Genomic DNA, 26,879 nt, shown 5'->3' on the forward strand with positions numbered 1-26,879 from the left:
ATCAAAACAAGTGGCGGTACCGTCTCCAGATAGGGCCGCCCTCAAGGAGCCAGCTGAGAGGCTGGAAAATATCCTAAAAAGGTATATACACACATACTGGTGTTATACTGCGACCAGCGATCGCCTCAGCCTGGATGTGCAGCGCTGGGGTGGCTTGGTCGGATTCCCTGACTGAAAATATTGATACCCTTGACAGGGACAGTATTTTATTGACTATAGAGCATTTAAAGGATGCATTTCTATATATGCGAGATGCACAGAGGGATATTTGCACTCTGGCATCAAGAGTAAGTGCGATGTCCATATCTGCCAGAAGATGTTTATGGACACGACAGTGGTCAGGTGATGCAGATTCCAAACGGCACATGGAAGTATTGCCGTATAAAGGGGAGGAGTTATTTGGGGTCGGTCCATCGGACCTGGTGGCCTCGGCAACAGCTGGAAAATCCACCTTTTTTACCCCAAATCACATCTCAGCAGAAAAAGACACCGTCTTTTCAGCCTCAGTCCTTTCGTCCCCATAAGGGCAAGCGGGCAAAAGGCCAGTCATATCTGCCCAGGGATAGAGGAAAGGGAAGAAGACTGCAGCAGGCAGCCCATTCCCAGGAACAGAAGCCCTCCACAGCTTCTGCCAAGTCCTCAGCATGACGCTGGGGCCGTACAAGCGGACTCAAGTGCGGTGGGGGGTCGTCTCAAGAGTTTCAGCGCGTAGTGGGCTCACTCGCAAGTGGACCCCTGGATCCTACAAGTAGTATCCCAGGGGTACAGACTGGAAATTCGAGACGTCTCCCCCTCGCAGGCTCCTGATGTCTGCTTTACCAACGTCTTCCGCCGACAGGGAGGCAGTATTGGAAACAATTCACAAGCTGTATTCCCAGCAGGTGATAATCAAAGTACCCCTCCTACAACAAGGAAAGGGGTATTATTCCACACTATATTGTGGTACTGAAGCCAGATGGCTCGGTGAGACCTATTTTAAATGGGAAATCTTTGAACACTTACATACAAAGGTTCAAATCAAGATGGAGTCACTCAGAGCAGTGATAGCGAACCAGGAAGAAGGGGACTATATGGTGTCCCTGGACATGCTTACCTCCATGTCCCAAATTGCCCTTCTCACCAAGGGTACCTCAGGTTCGTGGTACGGAACTGTCACTATCAGTTTCAGACGCTGCAGTTTGGATTGTCCACGGCACCCCGGGTCTTTACCAAAGTAATGGCCGAAATGATGATTCTTCTTCAAAGAAAAGGCGTCTTAATTACACGGGTGGATTCTAAATATCCAAAATCGCAGCCGTTTCCGACGACACGTCTGCTGTTCCTAGGGATGGTTCTGGACACAGTCCAGAAAAAGGTGTTTCTCCCGGAGGAGAAAGCCAGGGAGTTATCCGAGCTAGTCAGGAACCTCCTAAAACCAGGAAAAGTGTCAGTGCATCATTGCACAAGAGTCCTGGGAAAAATGGTGGCTTATTACGAAGCGATTCCATTCGGCAGATTCCACGCAAGAACTTTTCAGTGGGATCTGCTGGACAAATGGTCCGGATCGCATTTTCAGATGCATCAGCGGATAACCCTATCTCCAAGGACAAGGGTGTCTCTCCTGTGGTGGTTACAGAGTGCTCATCTTCTAGAGGGCCGCAGATTCGGCATTCAGGATTGGATGCTGGTGACCACGGAGGCCAGCCTGAGAGGCTGGGGAGCAGTCACACAGGGAAAAAATTTCCAGGGAGTGTGATCAAGTCTGGAGATTTTTCTCCACATAAATATACTGGAGCTAAGGGCAATTTACAATGCTCTAAGCTTAGCAAGACCTCTGCTTCAAGGTCAGCCGGTATTGATCCAGTGGGACAACATCACGGCAGTCGCCCACGTAAACAGACAGGGCGGCACAAGAAGCAGGAGGGCAATGGCAGAAACTGCAAGGATTTTTCGCTGGGCGGAAAATCATGTGATAGCACTGTCAGCAGTGTTCATTCCGGGAGTGGACAACTGGGAAGCAGACTTCCTCAGCAGGCACAACCTCCACCCGGGAGAGTGGGGACTTCATCGGGAAGTCTTCCACATGATTGTGAACCGTTGGGAAAGACCAAAGGTGGACATGATGGCGTCCCGCCTGAACAAAAAACTGGACAAGTATTGCGCCAGGTCAAAAGACCCTCAGGCAATAGCTGTGGACGTTCTGGTAACACCGTGGGTGTACCAGTCGGTGTATGTCTTCCCTCCTCTGCTTCTCATACCCAAGGTATTGAGAATTATAAGACGTAGAGGAGTAAGAACTATACTCGTGGCTCCGGATTGGCCAAGAAGGACTTGGTACCCGTAACTTCAAGAGATGCTCACAGAGGACTCATGGCCTCTTCCGCTAAGAAGGGACTTGCTTCAGCAAGTACCATGTCTGTTCCAAGACTTACCGCGGCTGCGTTTGACGGCATGGCGGTTGAACGCCGGATCCTAAGGGAAAAAGGCATTCCGGAAGAGGTCATTCCTACCCTGGTCAAAGCCAGGAAGGAGGTGACCGCACAACATTATCACCACATGTGGCGAAAATATGTTGCATGGTGTGAGGCCAGGAAGGCCCCATGAAGAAATTTCATCTCTGTCGTTTCCTGCATTTCCTGCAAACAGGAGTGTCTATGGGCCTCAAATTGGGGTCCATTAAGGTTCAAATTTCGGCCCTGTCGATTTTCTTCCAGAAAGAATTGGCTTCAGTTCCTGAAGTCCAGAAGTTTGTCAAGGGAGTACTGCATATACAACCCCCTTTTGTGCCTCCAGTGGCACTGTGGGATCTCAACGTAGTTCTGGGATTCCTAAAATCACATTGGTTTAAACCGCTCAAATCTGTGGATTTGAAATATCTCACAGGGAAAGTGACCATGCTGTTGGCCCTGGCCTCGGCCAGGCGAGTGTCAGAATTGGCGGCGTTTGTCTCAAAAAAGCCCATATCTGATTGTCCATTCGGACAGGGCAGAGCTGCGGACTCATCCCCAGTTTCTCCCTAAGGTGGTGTCAGTGTTTCACCCGAACCAGCTTATTGTGGTACCTGCGGCTACTAGGGACTTGGAGGACTCCGAGTTGCTAGATGTTGTCAGGGCCCTGAAAATATAGTTTCCAGGACGGCTGGAGTCAGGAAAACTGACTTGCTGTTATCCTGTATGCACCCAACAAACTGGGTGCTCTTGCTTCTAAGCAGACGATTGCTAGTTGGATGTGTAGTACAATTCAGCTTGCACATTCTGTGGCAGGCATGCCACAGCCAAAATATGTAAATGCCCATTCCACAAGGAAGGTGGGCTCATCTTGGGCGGCTGCCCGAGGGGTCTCGGCTTTACAACTTTGCCGAGCTGATACTTGGTCAGGGGCACACCCTGACTGAGGAGGACCTGGAGTTCTCTCATTCGGTGCTGCAGAGTCATCCGCACTCTCCCGCCCGTTTGGGAGCTTTGGTATAATCCCCATGGTCCTGACGGAGTCCCCAGCATCCACTTAGGACGTCAGAGAAAATAAGAATTTACTTACCGATAATTCTATTTCTCGTAGTCCGTAGTGGATGCTGGGCGCCCATCCCAAGTGCGGATTGTCTGCAATACTTGTACATAGTTATTGCTACAAAAATCGGGTTATTATTGTTGTGAGCCATCTTTTCAGAGGCTCCGCTGTTATCATGCTGTTAACTGGGTTCAGATCACAGGTTGTACAGTGTGATTGGTGTGGCTGGTATGAGTCTTACCCGGGATTCAAAATCCTTCCTTATTGTGTACGCTCGTCCGGGCACAGTATCCTAACTGAGGCTTGGAGGAGGGTCATAGGGGGAGGAGCCAGTGCACACCACCTGATCCTAAAGCTTTTACTTTTGTGCCCTGTCTCCTGCGGAGCCGCTAATCCCCATGGTCCTGACGGAGTCCCCAGCATCCACTACGGACTACGAGAAATAGAATTATCGGTAAGTAAATTCTTATATTTTTTTTTTTTTTTCTATGCTGAGTTAGGAAGCGTAATACAAATATGTTTTATTTGAATGGACAGGATCACTAATGATCTGCAAATACTTTGAGAAGTTGGGTTTGTGAATATCTCTGGAATTACATTGGTTCTGTCAGTGGGGGAGCTGTAGCAAACATTGGAAAGAGTTAAAGTACCAGCCAATCTGTTTCTAAAGCTGCCCATACACCAAAAGATTTATCTTCCAATCTGGCTGGTTGGAACGAAAATCTGGTATTGGATGGGAGCTAATGACAGCTGACCCTCTGAAATGGTCAACTGTCATTTGCTCCCGTCCATGTCATTTGCTCGCATCCATTACCAGATTTTCGTTCCAACCAGCCAAATTGAAAGAAACATTTTTTGGTGTATGGGCAGCTTTAGAACTTTCATATTTCCTAACTGTCACTGTCATATTTCAAACATGACAGAAGCTGATTGTTTGGTGCGTTATTTCTCTCCAAGTTTTGATACATCTCCCCCAGTATGAGGGGCAAATGGTTTACCATCCGTGGTTGTTCCAGAGGTGGGCTGCAGCACAGTCCAAAATTCAAATAGGGAAGCAACACCAACTGCCACCCCAAACACTGCCAAACATCACCGCCCGAGACTCCCTGGCAGTTGGTGCGGTTCCCCAGTTTGAATTTCGGACTGCACTACAGCCTCACCTCTGGATCCGCCACTGTTTACCATTAATCCTTCATGTTGTAGGATACTTGACCATTGCAAATAAATTTCTAAAAACTGCATACACCAACATTGCAGCGGCTATACACCGGAACGGCCTGCGATGCACTTTTGCTGTACTGACTAATGCCATTCTGAGACTTCCGACTGTACAATGTAACTGGGAGCAAAGATCGGGAAAACAACATTGTCAGGCTGGAATGTGGACGGAACAGAGTCCACCGCAGCCTCTGCCCTCATTGGCTGGTCGTTATGTGACTTTATCTATTTCCAAGAAATGTGCGTGTCTAAAAAAAACAGCAATGAAAAATAAGTTCTGCTCTGCTTCACCCGATCTAGGCTAGTGTAATATGTACCCTAATTAGCAATGCCCAGGTTTGCAGAAATGGCTTGCATACTGATTTTGTGAAATGAGTCCAGTATATAATTTTTTTTATTTTATCTCAGCCCTTCTGTTTGACGGAGGAACTAACCCTGCCCACCCGAAGCACATTGGTAGTATTGACCCCAACTGTGACATACTGGAAGTAGCGCATGGTAAGTTAAAGACGTTGGGGGGTGATAAATACTTGTTTAGAGTCATGAAGTTTTGAGGGGGCTGGGGGGGTTTCACATTTCGCTCACACACAATGCTTTCTGTGACCTATTGGGTGGGATGGAGGCCCCTGGATGTTCCAGAGAGCAGGAAAGTATGTTCAAAAAAAATTCATGTGTAGGTTTATAATGGAGTCCAAGAACTAGCACTCTAATCCAGTGGTTCTCAAACTCGATCCTCAGGAACCCACACGGTTCACGTTTTCCATGTCACCCAGCAGCTGCACTGTGTATCACCAACTGTCACATTTTAAAAAATCTACAGGTGACCTGCAAAACATGGACCGTGTGGGGTCCTGAGGACCGAGTTTGAGAACCTGTGCTCTAATCTATATAAGGAATGATGAGACCATCAAGGTTAATTGAAAATATCAAGATCTCTAGCAAGTTATCCGTTTCTTTTCTTGGGCCGGGTGTGATGGAGTCCGAGTACACCAGACGTGCCGAATGCCGGCTGAACTCTGATGTTTTTTTTTTTTTTTAAAGGGGCAATTTTTTACAAGGCATAACCATGCCAACGGACGAACTCATTACATCCAGCACCATGTGTTGTGTTTGTTTTTTTTATTTCACTTCTACCTTGGTTACAGAAAATAAGCTACTCACACCCTACTAAACACTCACCCATATGAGACGGTCTTGCAGATGCCTTTAACACTAAATACATACTGCATTAATCTATTTCAGATGCCTTTGAGAATGCCAAGATGCTATGTGACCAGTATTACTTAGCTTCCCCTGAGCTGAAAGTAGAACAGACAAACGGTAAGCTCCCTACATAAAGAACGGTTATCTGTACTCCATTCTGGCCCAGAAACAACGATGATGCTGCATATTGGTTACTGCACGTGGTTATTATTTCCTCTTTGCTGGCCCAGCTTTATAAACTACAGCAAATGTGCCAAAGTGAAATGATTCCACTCCTTCAGGACATTGCAACCCGATATCTTAAAGCTGCGCTACCTCCTAGAGAATGACTGTGTTACCGTGTACCCCTTCCCCCTATCCTAACGTCACTTTCTGGGGGGCTGTTGGGATGAGGGGAGAGGATTTATCGAAATTCACAATCAAGAGGTTGCAGCTTGTGTCTCATTCTCCTGCTCACATTACCCCTCTGCCAGCCTTTACTGGTAGTTACATTGATTTATGTATTACGCAGTTGGCAGAACGCTAGGAAAAGCTCCTGCATGTAACAGCTGTCGGGGTTGCACTAAGGTCAGAGGTTCCCAAAGTCAATCCTTAAGGCATATTAGCAGTCCAGGTTATACAGATACCCAAGCTTCAGCACAGGTGACTTCGTTAGTGCTACAGGTAATTTGATTTACCCATATGTGCTTAGCCATTGCTTTCCTTAAAACCTGGACTGTTAGGATGCCTTGAGGACTGATTTTAGAAATCACTGTCCTTGATGGTTGTGGATCTTTAAGGATTTGACCATATCAGTTGAAAATGTGCTTTTAGGTTGTGGTGTTCATAACTTGTGTGGCGACTATACAGGTATCATTGGGGCAGATGTATTAAGCCTGGAGAAGTGATAAGTGCAAGGTGATAACGCACCACCCAATCTGTTCCTAACTGAAATTACATATAGGAGCTGATTGGCTGGTGCGTTATCACCTTGCACTTATCACTGCTTTATCACTTCTTCAGGCTTAATACATCTGCCCCGTTGTTCCCTATGTATTCTTGGTTGGACAGGCCAGAACGGTCAAGTTTCTCAACACTGGAGTGCAACCTTTTGACTTACCATAAAACAATTGTTAAGTGAGTGCAGCACTAGAAGCACCATAGATAAGCGTTTGACTTTGTGCTAGGTTTATTGTAAAACTTTTTTATTTTTTTATGTAGGAAAAGCACCTGGGCAGCCCATAAGTATGGTCTACGTTCCTTCTCATCTCTACCACATGCTGTTTGAACTCTTCAAGGTACGGACCAAACTAATGTTCAAAACCGTATAACGTGTATGTGATTTTATCTTGGACAATTAATACGGGCAAATTACTATTTCTCTGACGTCCTAAGTGGATGCTGGGACTCCGTAAGGACCATGGGGAATAGCGGCTCCGCAGGAGACTGGGCACAACTAAAGAAAGCTTTAGGACTACCTGGTGTGCACTGGCTCCTCCCACTATGACCCTCCTCCAGACCTCAGTTAGAATCTTGTGCCCGGCTGAGCTGGATGCAGACTAGGGGCTCTCCTGAGCTCCTAGAAAGAAAGTATATGTAGGTTTTTTATTTTACAGTGAGATCTGCTGGCAACAGACTCACTGCAGCGAGGGACTAAGGGGAGAAGAAGCGAACCTACCTAACTGGTGGTAGCTTGGGCTTCTTAGGCTATTGGACACCATTAGCTCCAGAGGGATCGACCACAGGACCCGACCTCGATCGTTCGGTCCCGGAGCCGCGCCGCTGGCCCCCTTACAGAGCCAGAAGCAAGAAGTGTTCCGGAAAATCGGCGGCAGAAGACTTCTGTCTTCACCAAGGTAGCGCACAGCACTGCAGCTGTGCGCCATTGCTCCTCATGCACACCTCACACTCCGGTCACTGATGGGTGCAGGGCACTGGGGGGGGGCGCCCTGAGGGCAATATAAGACACCTTGGCTGGCAAATCATCACAATATATAGTCCCAGAGGCTATATATGTGATAAATTACCCCTGCCAGAATCCATAAAAAAGCGTGAGAAAAGTCAGCCGAAAAAGGGGCGGGGCTATCTCCCTCAGCACACTGGCGCCATTTTTTCTTCACAGTGTAGCTGGAAGACGGCTTCCCAGGCTCTCCCCTGTAGTTTTCAGGCTCAAAGGGTTAAAAAGAGAGGGGGGGCACTAAATTTAGGCGCAATATATGTATACAAGCAGCTATTGGGGGAAAAATCACTCAGTTATAGTGTTAATCCCTGCATTATATAGCGCTCTGGTGTGTGCTGGCATACTCTCTCTCTGTCTCCCCAAAGGACTTTGTGGGGTCCTGTCCTCAGTCAGAGCATTCCCTGTGTGTGTGCGGTGTGTCGGTACGGCTGTGTCGACATGTTGGATGAGGAAGGTTACGTGGAGGCGGAGCAGAGGCCGATAAATGGGATGTCGCCCCCTGTGGGGCCGACACCAGAGTGGATGGATAGGTGGAAGGTATTAACCGACAATGTCAACTCCTTACATAAAAGGCTGGATGACGTAACAGCTGTGGGACAGCCGGCTTCTCAGCCCGCGCCTGCCCAGGCGTCTCAAAGGCCATCAGGGGTTCAAAAAACGCCCGTTACCTCAGATGGCAGACAAAGATGTCAACACGGAGTCTGACTCCAGTGTCGACGAGGTTGAGATATATACACAATCCACTAGGAACATCCGTTACATGATCTCGGCAATGAAAAATGTGTTACACATTTCTGACATGAACCCAAGTACCACATAAAAGGGGTTTTATTTTTGGGGAGAAAAAGCAGCCAGTGTTTTGTTCCCCCATCAGATGAGTGAATGAAGTGTGTAAAGAAGCGTGGGTTCCCCCGATAAGAAACTGGTAATTTCTAAACAGTTACTGATGGCGTACCCTTTCCCGCCAGAGGATAGGTCACGTTGGGAGATATCCCCTAGGGTGGATAAGGCGCTCACACGTTTGTCAAAAAAGGTGGCACTGCCGTCTTAGGATACGGCCACCTTGAAGGAGCCTGCTGATAAAAAGCAGGAGACTATCCTGAAGTCTGTATATACACACTCAGGTTCTATACTGAGACCTGCAATTGCCTCTGCTTAAATAGTGCTGCTGCAGCGTGGTCTGATACCCTGTCAGATAATATTAATACCCTAGACAGGGATAATATTTTGCTAACATAGAGCATTTTAAAGACGTCGTCTTATATATGAAGGATGCACAGAGGGATATTTGCCGGCTGGCATACAGAATTAATGCAATCTCCATTCTGCCAGGAGGGTATTAGAAACCCGGCAGTGGACAGGTGATGCTGCCTTTAAAAGGCACATGGAGATTCTGCCTTATAAGGGTGAGGAATTGTTTGGGGATGGTCTCTGGGACCTCGTATCCACAGCAACAGCTGGGAAGAAATTTTTTTACCTCAGGTTTCCTCACAAAAGCCTAAGAAAGCACCGTATTTTCAGGTACAGTCCTTTCGGCTTCAGAAAAGCAAGCGGGTCAAAGGCGCTTCCTTTCTGCACAGAGACAAGGGAAGAAGGAAAAAGCTGCACCAGCAGCCAGTTCCCAGGATCAAAAATCTTCCCCCGCTTCCTCTGAGTCCACCGCATGACGCTGGGGCTCCACAGGTGGAGACAGGTGCGGTGGGGGCGCGTCTCGGGAACTTCAGGGACCAGTGGGCTTGCCCACAGGTGGATCCCTAGGTTCTGCAAGTAGTATCACAGGGATACAGGCTGGAGTTCGAGGCGACTCCCCCTCGCCGTTACCTCACATCAGCCTTGCCTGCTGCCCTCGGAGAAAGGTAGTACTGGCGGCAATTCACAAGCTGTACTTCCAGCAGGTGAAATCAAGGTACCCCTCCTTCAACAAGGCCGGGGTTACTATTCCAAAATGTTGTGGTACCGAAACCAGACTGTTCGGTGAGACCCATTCTAAAATTGAAATCCTTGAACACTTATATACGAAGGTTCAAGTTCAAAATGGAATCGCTCAGGGCGATTATTGCAAGCCTGGAGAATTTCATGGTATCACTGGACATCAAGGATGCTTACCTGCATGTCCCTATTTACCCTCTTCACCAAGAGTACCTCAAAATTGTGGTACAGGATTGTCATTACCAATTCCAGACGTTGCCGTTGGTCTGTCCCCGGCACCGAGGTATTTACCAAGGTAATGGCCGAAATAATTATCCAGTACTTGGACGATCTCCTTATAAAGGCGAGGTCCAGGGAGCAGTTGTTCGTCGGAGTAGCACTATCTCGGGAAGTGCTACAACAGCATGGCTGGATTCTGAATATTCCAAAGTCGCAGCTGGTTCCTATGACGCGTCTACTGTTCCTGGGTATGGTTCTGGACACAGAACAGGATAAAAAGGGTTTCTCCCGGAGGAGAAGTCCAAGGAGTGGTCGTCTCTAGACAGAGACCTCCTAATACAAATACAGGTGTCGGTGCATCAATGCACGTGAGCCCTGGGAAAGATGGTAGCTTCTTACGAAGAAATTCCATTCGCTAGGTCCCATGCAAGGATCTTCCAGTGGGATCTGTTGGACAAGTGGTCCGGGTCGCATCTTCAGATGCATCGGCGGATAACCCTGTCTCCAAGGGCCAGGGTGTCGCTGTTGTGGTGGCTGCAGAGTGCTCATCTTCTAGGGGGCCGCAGATTCGGCGTACAGGACTGGGTCCTGGTGACCACGGATGCCAGCCTTCGAGGCTGGGGGGCAGTCACACAGGGAAGAAACTTCCAAGGCTATGGAAAAGTCAGGAGACTTCCCTACACATAAATATTCTGGAACTAAGGGCCATTTACAATGCCCTAAGTCAGACTAGACCCCTGCTTCAACACCGGCCGGTGCTGATCCAGTCAGACAACAACCTCGGCGGTCGCTCATGTAAACCGACAGGGCGGCACAAGAAGCAGGATGGCGATGGCAGAAGCCACAAGGATTCTCCGATGGGCGGAAAATCATGTGTTAGCACTGTCAGCAGTGTTCATTCCCGGAGTGGACAACTGAGAAGCAGACTTTCTCAGAAGACACGACCTCCACCCGGGAGAGTGGGGACTTCATCCAGAAGTCTTCCAAATGATTGTACACCGTTGGGAAAGGCCACAGGTGGACATGATGGTGTCCTGCCTCAACAAAAAGCTATAAAAGATATTGCGCCAGGTCAAGGGACCCTCAGGCGATAGCTGTGGACGCTCTGGTAACACCGTGGGTGTACCAGTCGGTGTATGTGTTCCCTTCTCTGCCTCTCTTACCCAGGGTAATGAGAATAATAAGAAGGAGAGGAGTAAGAACTATACTCATTGTTCCGGGTTGGCCAAGAAGAGCTTGGTACCCAGAACTCCAAGAAATGATCTCAGAGGACCCATGGCCTCTGCCGCTCAGACAGGACCTGCTGCAGCAGGGGGCCTGTCTGTTCCAAGAGGTACCGCGGCTGCGTTTGACGGCATGGCGGTTGAACGCCGGATCCTGAAGGAAAAGGGCATTCCGGAGGAAGTTATCCCTACGCTATTTAAAGCTAGGAAAGAAGTGAACGCAAACCATTATCACCGCATATGGCGGAAATATGTTGCGTGCTGTGAGGCCAGTAAGGCCCCAAAGGAGGAATTTCAGCTAGGTCGATTTCTGCACTTCCTACAGTCAGAGGTGACTATGGGCCTAAAATTGGGTTCCATTAAGGTCCAGATTTCGGCTCTATCGATTTTCTTCCAAAATAGAACTGGCTTCACTGCCTGAAGTTCAGACTTTTGTTAAGGGAGTGCTGCATAGTCAGCCCCCGTTTGTGCCTCCAGTGGCACCGTGGGATCTCAACGTGGTGTTGGATTTCCTGAAGTCGCATTGGGTTGAGCCACTTAAATCCGTGGAGCTACAATACCTCACGTGGAAAGTGGTCATGCTGTGGGCCTTGGCGTCGGCCAGGCGTGTATCAGAATTGGCGGCTTTGTCATACAAAAGCCCTTATCTGTATTTTATATGGATAAGGCGGAATTGAGGACTCGTTCCCAATTCCTTCCTAAGGTGGTATCAGTTTTTCATGTGAACCAACCTATTGTGGTGCCTCCGGCTACTTGGGACTTGGAGGATTCCAAGTTACTGGACGTAGTCAGGGCCCTGAAATGTATATGTTTCCAGGACGGCTGGAGTCAGGAAAACTGACTCGCTATTTATCCTGTATGCACCCAACAAGCTGGGTGCTCCTGCTTCTAAGCAGACTATTGCTCACTGGATCTGTAGCACGATTCAACTTGCACATTCTGCGGCTGGACTGCCGCACCCTAAATCTGTAAAAGCCCATTCCACGAGGAAAGTGGGCTCTTCTTGGGCGGCTGCCCGAGGGGTCTCGGCTTTACAACTTTGCCGAGCTGTTACTTGGTCGGGTTCAAACATTTTTGCAAGAGTCTACAAGTTTAATACCCTGGCTGAGGAGGACCTAGAGTTTGCTCATTCGGTGCTGCAGAGTCATCCGCACTCTCCCGCCCGTTTGGGAGCTTTGGTATAATCCCCATGGTCCTTACGGAGTCCCAGCATCCACTTAGGACGTCAGAGAAAATAAGATTTTACTCACCGGTAAATCTATTTCTCGTAGTCCGTAGTGGATGCTGGGCGCCCATCCCAAGTGCGGATTGTCTGCAATACTTGTTTATAGTTATTGCCTAACTAAAGGGTTATTGTTGAGCCATCTGTTGAGAGGCTCAGTTATATTTCATACTGTTAACTGGGTATAGTATCACGAGTTATACGGTGTGATTGGTGTGGCTGGTAGGAGTCTTACCCGGGATTCAAAATCCTTCCTTATTGTGTCCGCTCTTCCGGGCACAGTATCCTAACTGAGGTCTGGAGGAGGGTCATAGTGGGAGGAGCCAGTGCACACCAGGTAGTCCTAAAGCTTTCTTTAGTTGTGCCCAGTCTCCTGCGGAGCCGCTATTCCCCATGGTCCTTACGGAGTCCCAACATCCACTACGGACTACGAGAAATAGATTTACCGGTGAGTAAAATCTTATTTTTACTCAGAAATACTGAAATGCAAAAACTTTACTTGTGCATTCAAAGAGACGGCTACCAAAGGCTAGTTTATGAGGTCATTAAACAGTAGGCAAGCCAAGTTTATGCTGGTGCTTAATCTCTGGCCCTTTATCACACAATAGGACTATCTGATCTTAACTAAAAACGAATTTTTATGTGGACTTCAAAACGTGCCCATACACTAGTGCGATTTTGCCTGACTTCATCCGATTCAGACGTTTCGGGCCGATAACTCGGATTAAAACGGGCAAATCGCATATGCTTTACCTCCGATCCGATGCGCGGTCCCGTGAGCATCGGATTGAAGCTCCTTTATCGGAATTACTGCACTATAGATATGTCTGATCCCACAGGCATGGCTGGGATCGCATACGATACATCGTATGCGAAAGGATCTCATACAATATATCGTATGCGATCTGCCACCTGGGCGGTTCAAGGGAAATACTTTATTACATACATGCACGCCAACACACATACTTACCTATGTTCACACGCCGACTCGGTCCACTTCTCCAAGTAGAATCCACGGGGTACCTGAAAATAAAATTATACTCTCCAAAATCCAGTGTAGATCTGTCCTCTTCTTTTTTTGTAATCCACATACTTGGCAAAAAAATAAAACGAAAAAGCTGGACCACGCAATGAAAGGGGTCCCATGTTTACACATGGGACCCCTTTCCCCGAATGCCGGGACCCCCCGTGACTCCTGTCACAGAGGGTCCCTTCAGCCAATCAGGGAGCGCCACGTCGTGTTGCTGTACCGTTGTCCTAAGATCCCAATGCGGTGGTTGTGAAAAACACTTTTTAATGACCTATTATGGGGGCTCTGGCACAAAGACACTTGGGGGTTCGCATAATAATATATGGCTGAGCACCAGTAATTTATGTCAGAACTCACACGTGGTTTTCCCTCTTCAATAACTAGTACAGTGATTTGCCACGCTGTGTTACTACCCGGTGCTTTGTCCTTTTTTGGCTTAAGGTGCCCATACACTTATGCGACTTCTCTGAGGAAGAAGTCATATAAGTTTACTATCACGGTGTGCGTGTACTGTTTTTATTTGGGTATTTTTTTTGCAGTAGAACTACAGGTACCAGTGGGCCCGTTTCCCCCCCCGCATGCTGGTACTTGTGGTTCTGCAAGTACCAGCTTGCGGGGGAGGCTTGCTGGGACTTGTAGTTCTGCTACAAAAAAACAATATTCTTTATTTTTGTCACTTGGCTATCAGCCCCCCATCCGCAGCCCTTGGATGGGGGGGGGGACAGCCTCGGGCTTCACCCCTGGCCCTTGGGTGGCTGGAGAGGGGGGGGGGGGGGGGACCTCTTGATTTAAGGGGTCCCCACTCCTCCAGGGTACCCCGGCCAGGGGTGACTAGTTGGGGATGTAATGCCACGGCCGCAGGGACCGGTATAAAAGTGTCCCCCCGGCTGTGGCATTATCTTTCCAGCTAGTGGAGCCCGGTGCTGGTGTTAAAAATACAGGGGACCCCTACGTCTTTTGTCCCCCGTATTTTTTGCACAAGGACCGGACACAGAGCCCGGTGCTGGTTGTGAAAATACGGGGGATCCCCTGTAATTCCCCCCCCCCCGTATTTTTACAATCCGGACTGGCTCAAAGAGCCCGAGGCTGGTTATGCTTAGGAGGGGAGACCCCACGGGGTTTTTTTTTCACGATTTTTAACCCATTCCCACTGAAAAACATGCTCTGATCTCTCCATATTATTTTAGTCCGTAAAAAAACAAAAACGTTCTTTTAAAAAATGTATAAATAATACTTGTGCCTCCTAAATAGATAAACCAAGTACATAATCCCTTCTAATATAAATAGATATGCTATTGGCAATAAAAAAAACACAAAAAAAACATGTTTTTAAAATTTTTTATTAGATTTCGTCAGCAAAATGAGGCGGACTGAAATTGACTGTCGAAAAGCACTGTTGTCGAATCGACATTCTTCAATTGAATATACTTTTGTCGAAAAGCAGCATTTTTACCATTGCAGACATGTCGAATTTGAGTAAATGTCGAATTGCAAAAAGTCAAATCTGAAACGGCAGGTTTTTTGTCAAAGTACTGTATTGCATTGTCGAATATTTTTTTGGTGTCGAAAATGCCCCGTTTTTCGACATTTGCGGCAATTCTACCGCAATAGCATATACCCCTTGGGCTTTTAGAACAGACGCCAACTTTTTAGTTTGTTTTATGCATTTATTGCATGTCTGACAAGTAGGGGACCCAGGACAGCTTGTATGTTGCTTACATCTAGTTGGGTAGTATTGTACACCAAACTCTTTCAAAGGGGAATTATTAAAGGATAGGCTGCGGCAGGTATGGAGATTTCTCTGACGTCCTAGTGGATGCTGGGAACTCCGTAAGGACCATGGGGAATAGCGGGCTCCGAAGGAGGCTGGGCACTCTAGAAAGATTTATGACTACCTGGTGTGCACTGGCTCCTCCCACTATGACCCTCCTCCAAGCCTCAGTTAGATTTTGTGCCCGGCCGAGGTTGGATGCACACTAGGGGCTCTCCTGAGCCCTTAGAAAGAAAGTATAGTTTAGGTTTTTTATTTTCAGTGAGACCTGCTGGCAACAGGCTCACTGCAGCGAGGGACTAAGGGGAGAAGAAGCGAACTCGCCTGCTTGCAGACGGATTGGGCTTCTTAGGCTACTGGACACCATTAGCTCCAGAGGGATCGACCGCAGGCCCAGTCCTTGGTGTTCGGTCCCGGAGCCGCGCCGCCGTCCCCCTTACAGAGCCAGAAGCAAGAAGAGGTCCGGAAAAACGGCGGCAGAAGACATCTGTCTTCACCAAGGTAGCGCACAGCACTGCAGCTGTGCGCCATTGCTCCTCATACACACTTCATACTCCGGTCACTGAGGGTGCAGGGCGCTGGGGGGGGGGGCGCCCTGAGAAGCAATAATAACACCTTGGCTGGCAAAAACTCCACAATATATAGTCCCAGAGGCTATATATGTGGAAAATACCCCTGCCAGAATATGGAAAAAAGCGGGAGAATAGTCCGCGGAAAAGGGGCGGAGCTATCTCCTGCAGCACACTGGCGCCATTTTTCCTTCACAGATCCGCTGGAAGGAAGCTCCCTGGCTCTCCCCTGCAGTCTACACTACAGAACAGGGTAAAAACAGAGAGGGGGGGCACTAAATTTAGGCGCAATATATATATATTATAAAAAGCAGCTATAGGGGACATAACTCAGTTAGTCCCTGCATTATATAGCGCTCTGGTGTGTGCTGGCATACTCTCACTCTGTCCCCCCAAAGGGCTTTTGTGGGTCCTGTCCTCATTCGGAGCATTCCTTGTGTGTGTGCGGTGTGTCGGTACGGCTGTGTCGACATGTTTGATGAGGATAATGATGTGGAGGCGAAGCAGATGCCTTTAGAAGGGATGTCACCCCCTGCGGGGCAGACACCTGAGTGGATGGGCTTATGGAAAGTAATGAGTGCACGTATAGACTCCTTATATAAGAAAATTGACGACATGCCAAATGTGGGACAGCCGACTTCTCAGCTCGTGCCTGCCCAGGCGTCACATGGGTCGTCAGGGGCTCTAAAACGCCCGCTACCTCAAGCAGACCCAGATGTCGACACTGATACTGACACCAGTGTCGACGACGATGAGTCTAACCTGATGCCCACTAAGGCCATTCACTGCATGATTGAGGCAATGAAAGAGGTGTTACACATTTCTGATACAACTACAGGTACCACAAAAAAGGGTATTATGTTTGGAGAGAAAAAACTACCCGTAGTTTTTCCCCCATCAGATGAATTAAATGACGTGTGTGAAGAAGCGTGGGCTTTCCCTGATAAAAAATTGGTAATTCCTAAGAAGGTACTAATGGCGTTCCCTTTCCCGCCAGAGGATAGGTCACGTTGGGAAACACCCCCTAGAGTGGATAAAGCGCTCACACGTTTGTCTAAAAAGGTGGCACTACCGTCTCCGGATACGGCCGCCCTCAAGGAACCTGCTGATAGAAAGCAGGAGGCGATCCTGAAGTCTGTATATACACACACAGGCATTATACTTAGGCCAGCTATTGCGTCAGCTTGGATGTGCAGTGCTGCCGCTGCGTGGTCAGATAAACTGTCAGAAAATATTGACACATTAGACAGAGACACGATCCTGTTAACCATAGACCATATAAAAGACTCAGTCTTATATATGAGAGATGCACAAAGGGAAATCTGCCGACTGGCATCTAAAGTAAGTGCATTGTCCATTTCGGCTAGGAGAGGCTTATGGACTCGCCAGTGGACAGGAGATGCAGATTCAAAAAAGCACATGGAAGTGTTACCATATAAGGGTGAGGAATTATTTGGGGATGGTCTCTCGGACCTAGTTTCCACAGCAACGTCTGGGAACTCAGCATTTTTACCCCATGTCCCCTCACAGCCTAAGAAGGCGCCGTTTTATCAGGTTCAGTCCTTTCGGACCCAGAAAAACAGGCGTGGAAAAGGCGGGTCCTTTCTGTCCAGAGGCAGAGGTAGGGGAAAAAGGCTGCAACAAACAGCAGGTTCCCAGGAGCAAAAGTCCTCCCCCGCTTCTTCTTCCAAGTCCGCCGCATGACGGTGGGGCTCCACAGGCGGAGCCAGGTACGGTGGGGGGTCGCCTCAAAAATTTCAGCGATCAGTGGGTTCGCTCACAGGTGGATCCCTGGATCCTGCAAATAGTATCTCAGGGGTACAAGCTGGAATTCGAGGCGTCCCCACCCCACCGGTTCCTAAAATCTGCCTTGCCGATTGCTCCCTCAGACAGGGAGGCGGTGCTAGCGGCAATTCACAAGCTGTATTCCCAGCAGGTGATAATCAAGGTACCCCTACTTCAACAAGGCCGGGGTTATTATTCCACACTATTTGTGGTACCGAAACCGGACGGTTCGGTGAGACCCATTCTAAATTTGAAATCCTTGAACACGTACATAAAGAAATTCAAGTTCAAGATGGAATCGCTCAGGGCGGTTATTGCAAGCCTGGACGAGGGGGATTACATGGTATCCCTGGACATCAAGGATGCTTACTTGCATGTCCCCATTTACCGTCCTCACCAGGAGTACCTCAGATTTGTGGTACAGGATTGCCATTACCAATTCCAGACGCTGCCGTTTGGACTGTCCACGGCACCGAGGGTATTTACCAAGGTTATGGCGGAAATGATGATACTCCTTCGAAGAAAGGGAGTTTTAATTATCCCGTACTTGAACGATCTCCTAATAAAAGCGAGGTCCAAGGAACAGTTGTTGGTGGGAGTAGCACTATCTCAGGAGGTGCTGCACCAGCACGGCTGGATTCTGAATATCCCAAAGTCACAGCTGGTTCCGACGACACGACTACTGTTCCTGGGTATGATTCTGGATACAGTCCAGAAGAAAGTGTTTCTCCCTGAGGAGAAAGCCAGGGAGTTGTCATCTCTAGTCAGAGACCTCCTGAAACCAAAACAGGTATCAGTGCATCGCTGCACACGGGTCCTGGGAAAGATGGTGGCTTCTTACGAAGCAATTCCCTTCGGCAGGTTCCATGCCAGAATCTTTCAGTGGGACCTGTTGGACCAGTGGTCCGGATCGCATCTTCAGATGCATCGCTTAATAACCCTGTCTCCAAGAACCAGGGTGTCTCTACTGTGGTGGCTGCAGAGTGCCCATCTTCTAGAGGGCCGCAGGTTCGGAATACAGGACTGGGTCCTGGTGACCACGGATGCCAGCCTTCGAGGCTGGGGGGCAGTCACACAGGGAAGAAACTTCCAAGGACTATGGTCGAGTCAGGAGACTTCCCTTCACATAAATATTCTGGAACTAAGGGCCATCTACAATGCCCTAAGTCAAGCAAAACCCCTGCTCCTACACCAGCCGGTGCTGATCCAGTCAGACAACATCACGGCAGTCGCCCATGTAAATCGACAGGGCGGCACAAGAAGCAGGATGGCGATGGCAGAAGCCACAAGAATTCTCCGATGGGCGGAGAATCATGTACTAGCACTGTCAGCAGTGTTCATTCCGGGAGTGGACAACTGGGAAGCAGACTTCCTCAGCAGACACGACCTCCACCCGGGAGAGTGGGGACTTCACCCAGAAGTCTTCCAGATGCTGGTAAACCGTTGGGAAAAACCACAGGTGGACATGATGGCGTCCCGTCTCAACAAAAAGTTAAAAAGATATTGCGCCAGGTCAAGGGACCCTCAGGCGATAGCTGTGGACGCCCTAGTGACACCGTGGCTGTACCAGTCGGTTTATGTGTTCCCTCCTCTGCCTCTCATTCCAAAGGTATTGAGAATAATAAGAAAGCGAGGAGTAAACACAATTCTCGTGGTTCCGGATTGGCCAAGACGAGCGTGGTACCCGGAACTTCAAGAGATGCTCTCAGAGGACCAGTGGCCTCTACCGCTCAGACAGGACCTGATACAGCAGGGGCCCTGTCTGTTCCAAGACTTACCGCGGCTGCGTTTGACGGCATGGCGGTTGAACACCGGATCCTAAAGGAAAAGGGTATTCCGGAAGAAGTCATTCCTACGCTTATTAAGGCCAGGAAAGATGTTACAGCAACGCATTATCACCGCATATGGCGAAAATATGTTGCATGGTGCGAGGCCAATAAGGCCCCAACAGAGGAATTTCAACTAGGTCGATTTCTGCATTTCCTGTAAGCAGGAGTGGATATGGGCCTAAAACTAGGCTCCATTAAAGTACAGATCTCGGCTCTGTCGATTTTCTTTCAAAAAGAACTAGCTTCAGTACCTGAAGTTCAGACTTTTGTAAAAGGAGTGCTGCATATTCAGCCCCTGTTTGTGCCTCCTGTGGCACCTTGGGATCTCAACGTGATGTTGAGTTTCTTAAAATCACATTGGTTTGAGCCACTAAAAACCGTGGATCTGAAATATCTCACGTGGAAAGTGGTCATGTTATTTGCCTTGGCTTCAGCCAGGCGAGTGTCAGAATTGGCGGCTTTATCATGTAAAAGCCCTTATCTGATTTTCCATATGGATAGGGCAGAGTTGAGGACTCGTCCCCAATTTCTCCCTAAGGTGGTGTCAGCGTTTCACCTGAACCAGCCTATTGTGGTGCCGGCGGCTACTAGTGAATTGGAGGACTCCAAGTTGCTAGACGTTGTCAGGGCCCTGAAAATATGTTTCCAGGACGGCTGGAGTCAGAAAATCTGACTCGCTGTTTATCCTGTATGCACCCAACAAGCTGGGTGCTCCTGCTTCTAAGCAGTCTATTGCTCGCTGGATTTGTAGTACAATTCAGCTTGCACATTCTGTGGCAGGCATACCACAGCCAAAATCTGTAAATGCCCATTCCACAAGGAAGGTGGGCTCATCTTGGGCGGCTGCCCGAGGGGTCTCGGCTTTACAACTTTGCCGAGCAGCTACTTGGTCAGGGGCAAACACGTTTGCAAAATTCTACAAATTTGATACCCTGGCTGAGGAGGACCTGGAGTTCTCTCATTCGGTGCTACAGAGTCATCCGCACTCTCCCGCCCGTTTGGGAGCTTTGGTATAATCCCCATGGTCCTTACGGAGTTCCCAGCATCCACTAGGACGTTAGAGAAAATAAGAATTTACTCACCGGTAATTCTATTTCTCGTAGTCCGTAGTGGATGCTGGGCGCCCATCCCAAGTGCGGATTGTCTGCAATACTTGTAAATAGTTATTGTTAACTAAAGGGTTATTGTTGAGCCATCTGTTGAGAGGCTCAGTTGTTTTCATACTGTCAAACTGGATATAGTATCACGAGTTGTACGGTGTGATTGGTGTGGCTGGTAAGAGTCTTACCCGGGATTCTAAATCCTTCCTTATTATGTCAGCTCGTCCGGGCACAGTGTCCTAACTGAGGCTTGGAGGAGGGTCATAGTGGGAGGAGCCAGTGCACACCAGGTAGTCATAAATCTTTCTAGAGTGCCCAGCCTCCTTCGGAGCCCGCTATTCCCCATGGTCCTTACGGAGTTCCCAGCATCCACTACGGACTACGAGAAATAGAATTACCGGTGAGTAAATTCTTATTATCTGCTGTGTTCCCTGCATGGTACATTGGGGTGATACTTAATATGTGCAGGGAACCTGCACAAATGGGTGTTTTTGGGGTAATCCCACAAGTAGATAAATTGGCCCCAATGTGATGCATTGGTTAAAAAATTATTTAGGCAATATGATACTAAATATACAGTAGGTCCCTATAAAGTTTAAGTGTGATATTTCAGAGGCCAGGCAAGCTTATTAGAGATGTTGTTGCAGGAGCGTGGAGAAATCTGTGGGAGGATATGGTAATGAAGGACAAGGTTTAAATAGAAATGAATAATTGACAAAATATCAACTACCTGATTGAAAATGCTGCTTCTAGAATAAATTTTTTTTTGTTTTGTTAGTAATGTGTTTGTTTCAGGTACAATCCAGTCCACCCGCTTCAGTGGTTGTCTCGCGGAGCACTCCATATTGTATACCGTCCCTATAGTAACACCAGTGAAACGCTGATTTACTGACTTGTGGTTGACGGATGATTGCTAAATTTAGTGCTTGGCCTCGCAGACTTTTATATGTCAATAATGACACCACAGAGATCAATTCTGGCTGTTCTAGCCCTAGGTTCTTTCCGAAGCTCCAATCACACATGTACTTTTAAAGAGATGGATAGAAACTTCTGTAAATGTATGTTTTTGTTTTACTTACTGTATGTTATGTTTTGCTGTGTCTACAGAACGCCATGCGGGCCACTATTGAGAGTCATGAGGACAGCCCTTCTCTGCCACCTGTTAAAGTCAATGTCGTCCTAGGAAAAGAAGACCTTACTATTAAGGTACCTGTTATCCGTTATGTACATAGTGCCACCAATTGCGTCGCCCTGAACCGAATATATGCCACTCACTTTTGTCCCTGCCCCATTGAAGGTTGCAGTCTAAGGGGTCTATTTACTAAGCCTTGGGTGGAGATAAAGTACCAGGCAATCGGCTCCTAACTGTCATTTTACAAACCCAGACTGTGGCATGACAGGTGCTGATTTGGCTGGGATGTAATCTCCATCCAAGGTTTAGTAAATAGACCCCTAAATTCCCTAACACAGACACGGGGAGAACCTAGGTGATATATTTTTTGAGTTTCTAAGATACAAAGGGGTATATTCAATTGAAGTCGAAAACTGCCGTCTGTCGAAAAGACGGCAGTTTTCGACTTTTTAAGGTCGATTCCTGATTAGACCTATTCAATATATCCCTACATTTTTAGATAAGTCGATGAATTCGACTTGCCGAAAAGCACGTGGATCGGCGGAATAGCTGCCGATCCACGTGCTTGTGTCGGCGGAGCATAAGAACATGTGTGGGTGTTGCTCAGACGCGATCACTGAAATGGCTGCCATTTTGTCCTGTTAGTTTGATTGGCACAAATACAACCATCTCTGTTTCTCTAACGTCCTAGTGGGTGCTGGGGACTCCGTAAGGACCATGGGGAATAGACTTGCTCCGCAGGAGACATTGGCACTTTAAGAAAGAATTTTAGACTCTGGTGTGCTCTGGCTCCTCCCTCTATGTCCCTCCTCCAGACCTCCGTTTGAATCTGTGCCCGGATGAGCTGGGTGCTGTTCAGTGAGCTCTCCTGAGCTTGCTATAAGAAAGTATTTTGATAGGTTTTTTTATTTTCAGGGAGCTCTGCTGGCAACAGACTCCCTGCATCGTGGGACTGAGGGGAGAGAAGCAGCCCTACTCTCTGCAGATAGGTCCTGCTTCTTAGGCTACTGGACACCATTAGCTCCAGAGGGATCGTACACAGGATCTCACCCTCATCATCCGATCCCAGAGCCGCGCCGCCGTCCCCCTCGCAGAGCCGGAAGACAGAAGCCGGGTGAGCATAAGAAGCAAGAAGACTTCGAAATCGGCGGCAGAAGACTCCAGTCTTCACTGAGGTAGCGCACAGCACTGCAGCTGTGCGCCATTGCTCCCACACACACCCACATACTCCGGTCACTGTAAGGGTGCAGAGCGCAGGGGGGTCTCCCTGGGCAGCAATTAGGACCTCTTGGCAAAAGTTTTGCATATATACAGTTGGGCACTGTATATATGTATGAGCCCCCGCCAAAATATTGTACATTAAAGCGGGACAGAAGCCCGCCGCTGAGGGGGCGGGGCTTCTTCCTCAGCACTCACCAGCGCCATTTTTTTTCTCCACAGCTCCGCTGAGAGGAAGCTCCCCAGGCTCTCCCCTGCAGATACACGGTAGAAGAGGGTAAAAAGAGAGGGGGGGCACATAATTAGGCGCAAAAATCATTATAACAGCGGCTACTGGGTTAACATTAAGTTACTGTGTTATTCCTGGGTTATATAGCGCTGGGGTGTGTGCTGGCATACTCTCTCTCTGTCTCTCCAAAGAGCCTTGTTGGGGAACGGTCTTCAAAAAGAGCATTCCCTGTGTGTGTGGTGAGTCGGTACGCTTGTGTCGACATGTTTGACGAGGAAGGCTATGTAGAAACAGAGCGGGAGCAAATGAATGTGGTGTCTCCGCCGACACCTGATTGGATGGATATGTGGAAGGTTTTAACTGATAATGTTAATTCCTTGCATAAAAGGTTGGATAAAGTTGAAGCCTTAGGACAGTCAGGGTCTCAGCCCGTGCCTGATCCTATGTCGCAGAGGCCGTCAGGGTTTCAGAAGCGCCCACTATCCCAAATTGTTGACACAGATACCGACATGGATTCTGACTGCAGTGTCGATTACGATGATGCAAAGTTACAGCCTAAATTGGCTAAAACCATCCGTTATATGATTATAGCACATCACAGAGGAAACCCCAGTCCCTGACAAGAGGGTTCATATGTATGGGGAAAAAAGGCAGGTGGTGACCTTCCCCCCTTCACACGAGCTAAATGAGTTATGTGAAAAGGCTTGGGAATCTCCAGATAAACTGCAGATTTCCAAACGGATGCTTATGGCGTATCCTTTCCCGCCAATGGACAGGTTACGCTGGGAATCCTCCCCTAGGGTGGACAAAGCTTTAACACGCTTATCCAAGAGGGTAGCCCTGCCGTCACAGGATACAGCCACCCTAAAAGATGCTGCGGATAGAAAGCAAGAGGGTACCCTGAAGTCCATTTATACACATTCAGGTACCTTACTAAGGCCGGCAATTGCGTCGGCCTGGGTGTGTAGTGCTGTAGCAGCATGGACGGATACCTTATCTGAGGAACTTGATACCTTAGACAAGGATACTATATTAATGACCCTGGGGTTATATAAAAAAACGCTGTCCTATATATGAGAGATGCTCAAAGAGACATTAGTCTACTGGGCTCTAGAATAAATGCTATGTCGATTTCTGCCAGAAGGGTCCTGTGGACTCGGCAATGGACAGGTGATGCCGACTCAAAAAGGCACATGGAGGTTTTACCTTACAAGGGTGAGGAATTGTTTGGGGAGGGTCTCTCGGACCTGGTCTCCACAGCTACTGCTGGAAAGTCAAATTTTTTGCCATGTTTCCTCACAGCCTAAGAAAGCACCGTATTACCAAATGCAGTCCTTTCGATCACAAAAAGTCAAAGTCCTAGGTGCGTCCTTTCTTGCCAGAGGAAGGGGCAGAGGAAGGAAGCTGCACAACGCAGCTAGTTCCCAGGAGCAGAAGTCCTCCCCGGCTTCCACTAAATCCACCGCATGACGCTGGGGCTCCACAGGCGGAGCTAGGCCCGGTGGGGGCGCGTCTCCGAAATTTCAGCCACAAGTGGGTTCACTCCAAGTTGGATCCCTGGGCAATAGAGATTGTGTCTCAGGGATACAAGCTGGAATTCGAAGAGATGCCCCCTCACCGATACTTAAAATCGGCCCTGCCAACTTCCCCTTTAGAGAGGGAAATAGTGTTAACTGCAATTCACAAATTGTATCTTCAACAGGTGGTGGTCAAGGTTCCCCTCCTTCAACCAGGAAAGGGTTATTATTCGACCATGTTTGTGGTACCGAAACCGGACGGTTCGGTCAGACCCATATTGAATTTAAAATCCCTGAATATATACCTGAAAAGGTTCAAGTTCAAGATGGAATCGCTCAGAGCGGTCATCGCAAGCCTGGAAGGGGGGGATTTTATGGTGTCTCTGGACATAAAGGATGCATACCTTCATGTCCCCATTTATCCACCTCATCAGGTGTACCTCAGATTTGTGGTACAGGATTGTCATTACCAATTTCAGACGTTGCCGTTTGGTCTCTCCACGGCACCGAGAATATTTACCAAGGTAATGGCGGAAATGATGGTACTCCTGCGGAAGCAAGGGGTCACAATTATCCCATACTTGGACGATCTCCTCATAAAAGAGAGGTCAAGAGAGCAGTTGCTGATCAGCGTAGCACGCTCTCTGGAAGTGTTACAACACCACGGCTGGATTCTAAATATTCCAAAGTCGCAGTTGATTACTACGACTCGTCTGCCTTTCCTGGGCATGATTCTGGACACAGACCAGAAGAGGGTTTATCTCCCGATGGAGGAGGCTCAGGAACTCATGACACTGGTCAGAAACCTATTAAAACCAAAACAGGTGTCGGTGCATCACTGCACGTGAGTCCTGGGAAAAGATGGTGGCATCATACGAGGCCTTTCCCTTCGGCAGGTTCCATGCGAGGACCTTTCAATGGGATCTGCTGGACAAGTGGTCCGGATCACATCTTCAGATGCATCGGTTAATCACCCTATCCCCCAGGGCCAGGGTGTCTCTCCTGTGGTGGCTGCAGAGTGCTCACCTTCTCGAAGGTCGCAGATTCGGCATTCAGGACTGGGTCCTGGTGACCACGGATGCAAGCCTCCGAGGGTGGGGGGCAGTCACACAGGGAAGAAATTTCCAAGGTCTGTGGTCAAGTCAGGAGACTTGCCTTAACATCAACATCCTGGAACTAAGGGCCATATAAAACGCCCTACGTCAAGCGGAGTCCCTACTTCGCGACCAACCGGTTCTGATTCAGTCAGACATCATCACCGCAGTGGCTCATGTAAACCGCCAAGGCGGCACAAGGAGCAGGGTGGCGATGGTAGAAGCCACCAGAATTCTTCGCTGGGCGGAGAATCACGTAAGCGCACTGTCAGCAGTGTTCATTCCGGGAGTGGACAACTGGGAAGCAGACTTCCTCAGCAGGCACGACCTCCACCCGGGAGAGTGGGGACTTCATCAAGAAGTCTTCACACAGGTTGCAAGTCGGTGGGAACTGCCACAGGTGGACATTATGGCATCCCGCCTCAACAAAAAGCTACAGAGGTGTTGCGCGAGGTCAAGAGTCCCTCAGACGATAGCTGTGGACGCACTGGTGACGCAGTGGGTGTCCAGTCGGTCTATATATTTCCTCCTCTTCCTCTCATACCCAAAGTGCTGAGAATCATAAGAAAGAGGAGTGAGAACAATACTCATTGTTCCGGATTGGCCAAGAAGGACTTGGTATCCAGATCTGCAAGAAATGCTCAGAGGACCCGTGGCCTCTGCCTCTAAGACAGGACTTGTTGCAACATGGGCCCTGTCTGTTCCAAGACTTACCGCGGCTGCGTTTGATGGCATGGCGGTTGAACGCCGGATCCTAGCAGAAAAAGGCATTCCGGATGAGGTCATTCCTACACTGATAAAGGCTAGGAAGGACATGACGGCTCAACATTATCACCGTATATGGCGAAAATATGTTGCTTGGTGTGAGGCCAGGAATGCCCCTACGGAGGAATTCCAGCTGGGCCGTTTCCTTCACTTCCTACAGTTGGGGGTGACTTTGGGCCTAAAATTGGGTTCCATTAAGGTCCAGATTTCGGCCCTATCCATTTTCTTTCAAAAAGAACTGGCTTCTCTGCCTGAAGTTCAGACGTTTGTAAAGGGAGTGCTGCATATTCAGCCCCCTTTTGTGCCTCCAGTGGCACCTTGGGATCTTAACGTGGTGTTGAGTTTCCTGAAATCCCACTGGTTTGAACCACTCAAAACGGTGTAATTGAAATATCTCACGT

The 26,879-nt window shown here is 48.5% G+C and overlaps 1 protein-coding gene across 1 annotated transcript in view; it reads left to right on the plus strand.

The window, feature by feature from the left end:
* Positions 1-26,879, plus strand: part of PDK4 (pyruvate dehydrogenase kinase 4) — a 55,050-nt gene that overhangs the window by 22,967 nt on the left and 5,204 nt on the right. Inside the window, exons 6-9 of the mRNA XM_063921366.1 lie at positions 5,113-5,202; positions 5,947-6,024; positions 7,108-7,184; positions 21,631-21,729. Coding sequence (XP_063777436.1) covers positions 5,113-5,202; positions 5,947-6,024; positions 7,108-7,184; positions 21,631-21,729 — 344 coding nt within the window. The remainder of the gene's footprint in view (positions 1-5,112; positions 5,203-5,946; positions 6,025-7,107; positions 7,185-21,630; positions 21,730-26,879) is intronic.

This window comes from Pseudophryne corroboree, chromosome 5 (assembly GCF_028390025.1).
Source record: "Pseudophryne corroboree isolate aPseCor3 chromosome 5, aPseCor3.hap2, whole genome shotgun sequence".
Lineage (NCBI taxonomy): Eukaryota > Metazoa > Chordata > Amphibia > Anura > Myobatrachidae > Pseudophryne > Pseudophryne corroboree.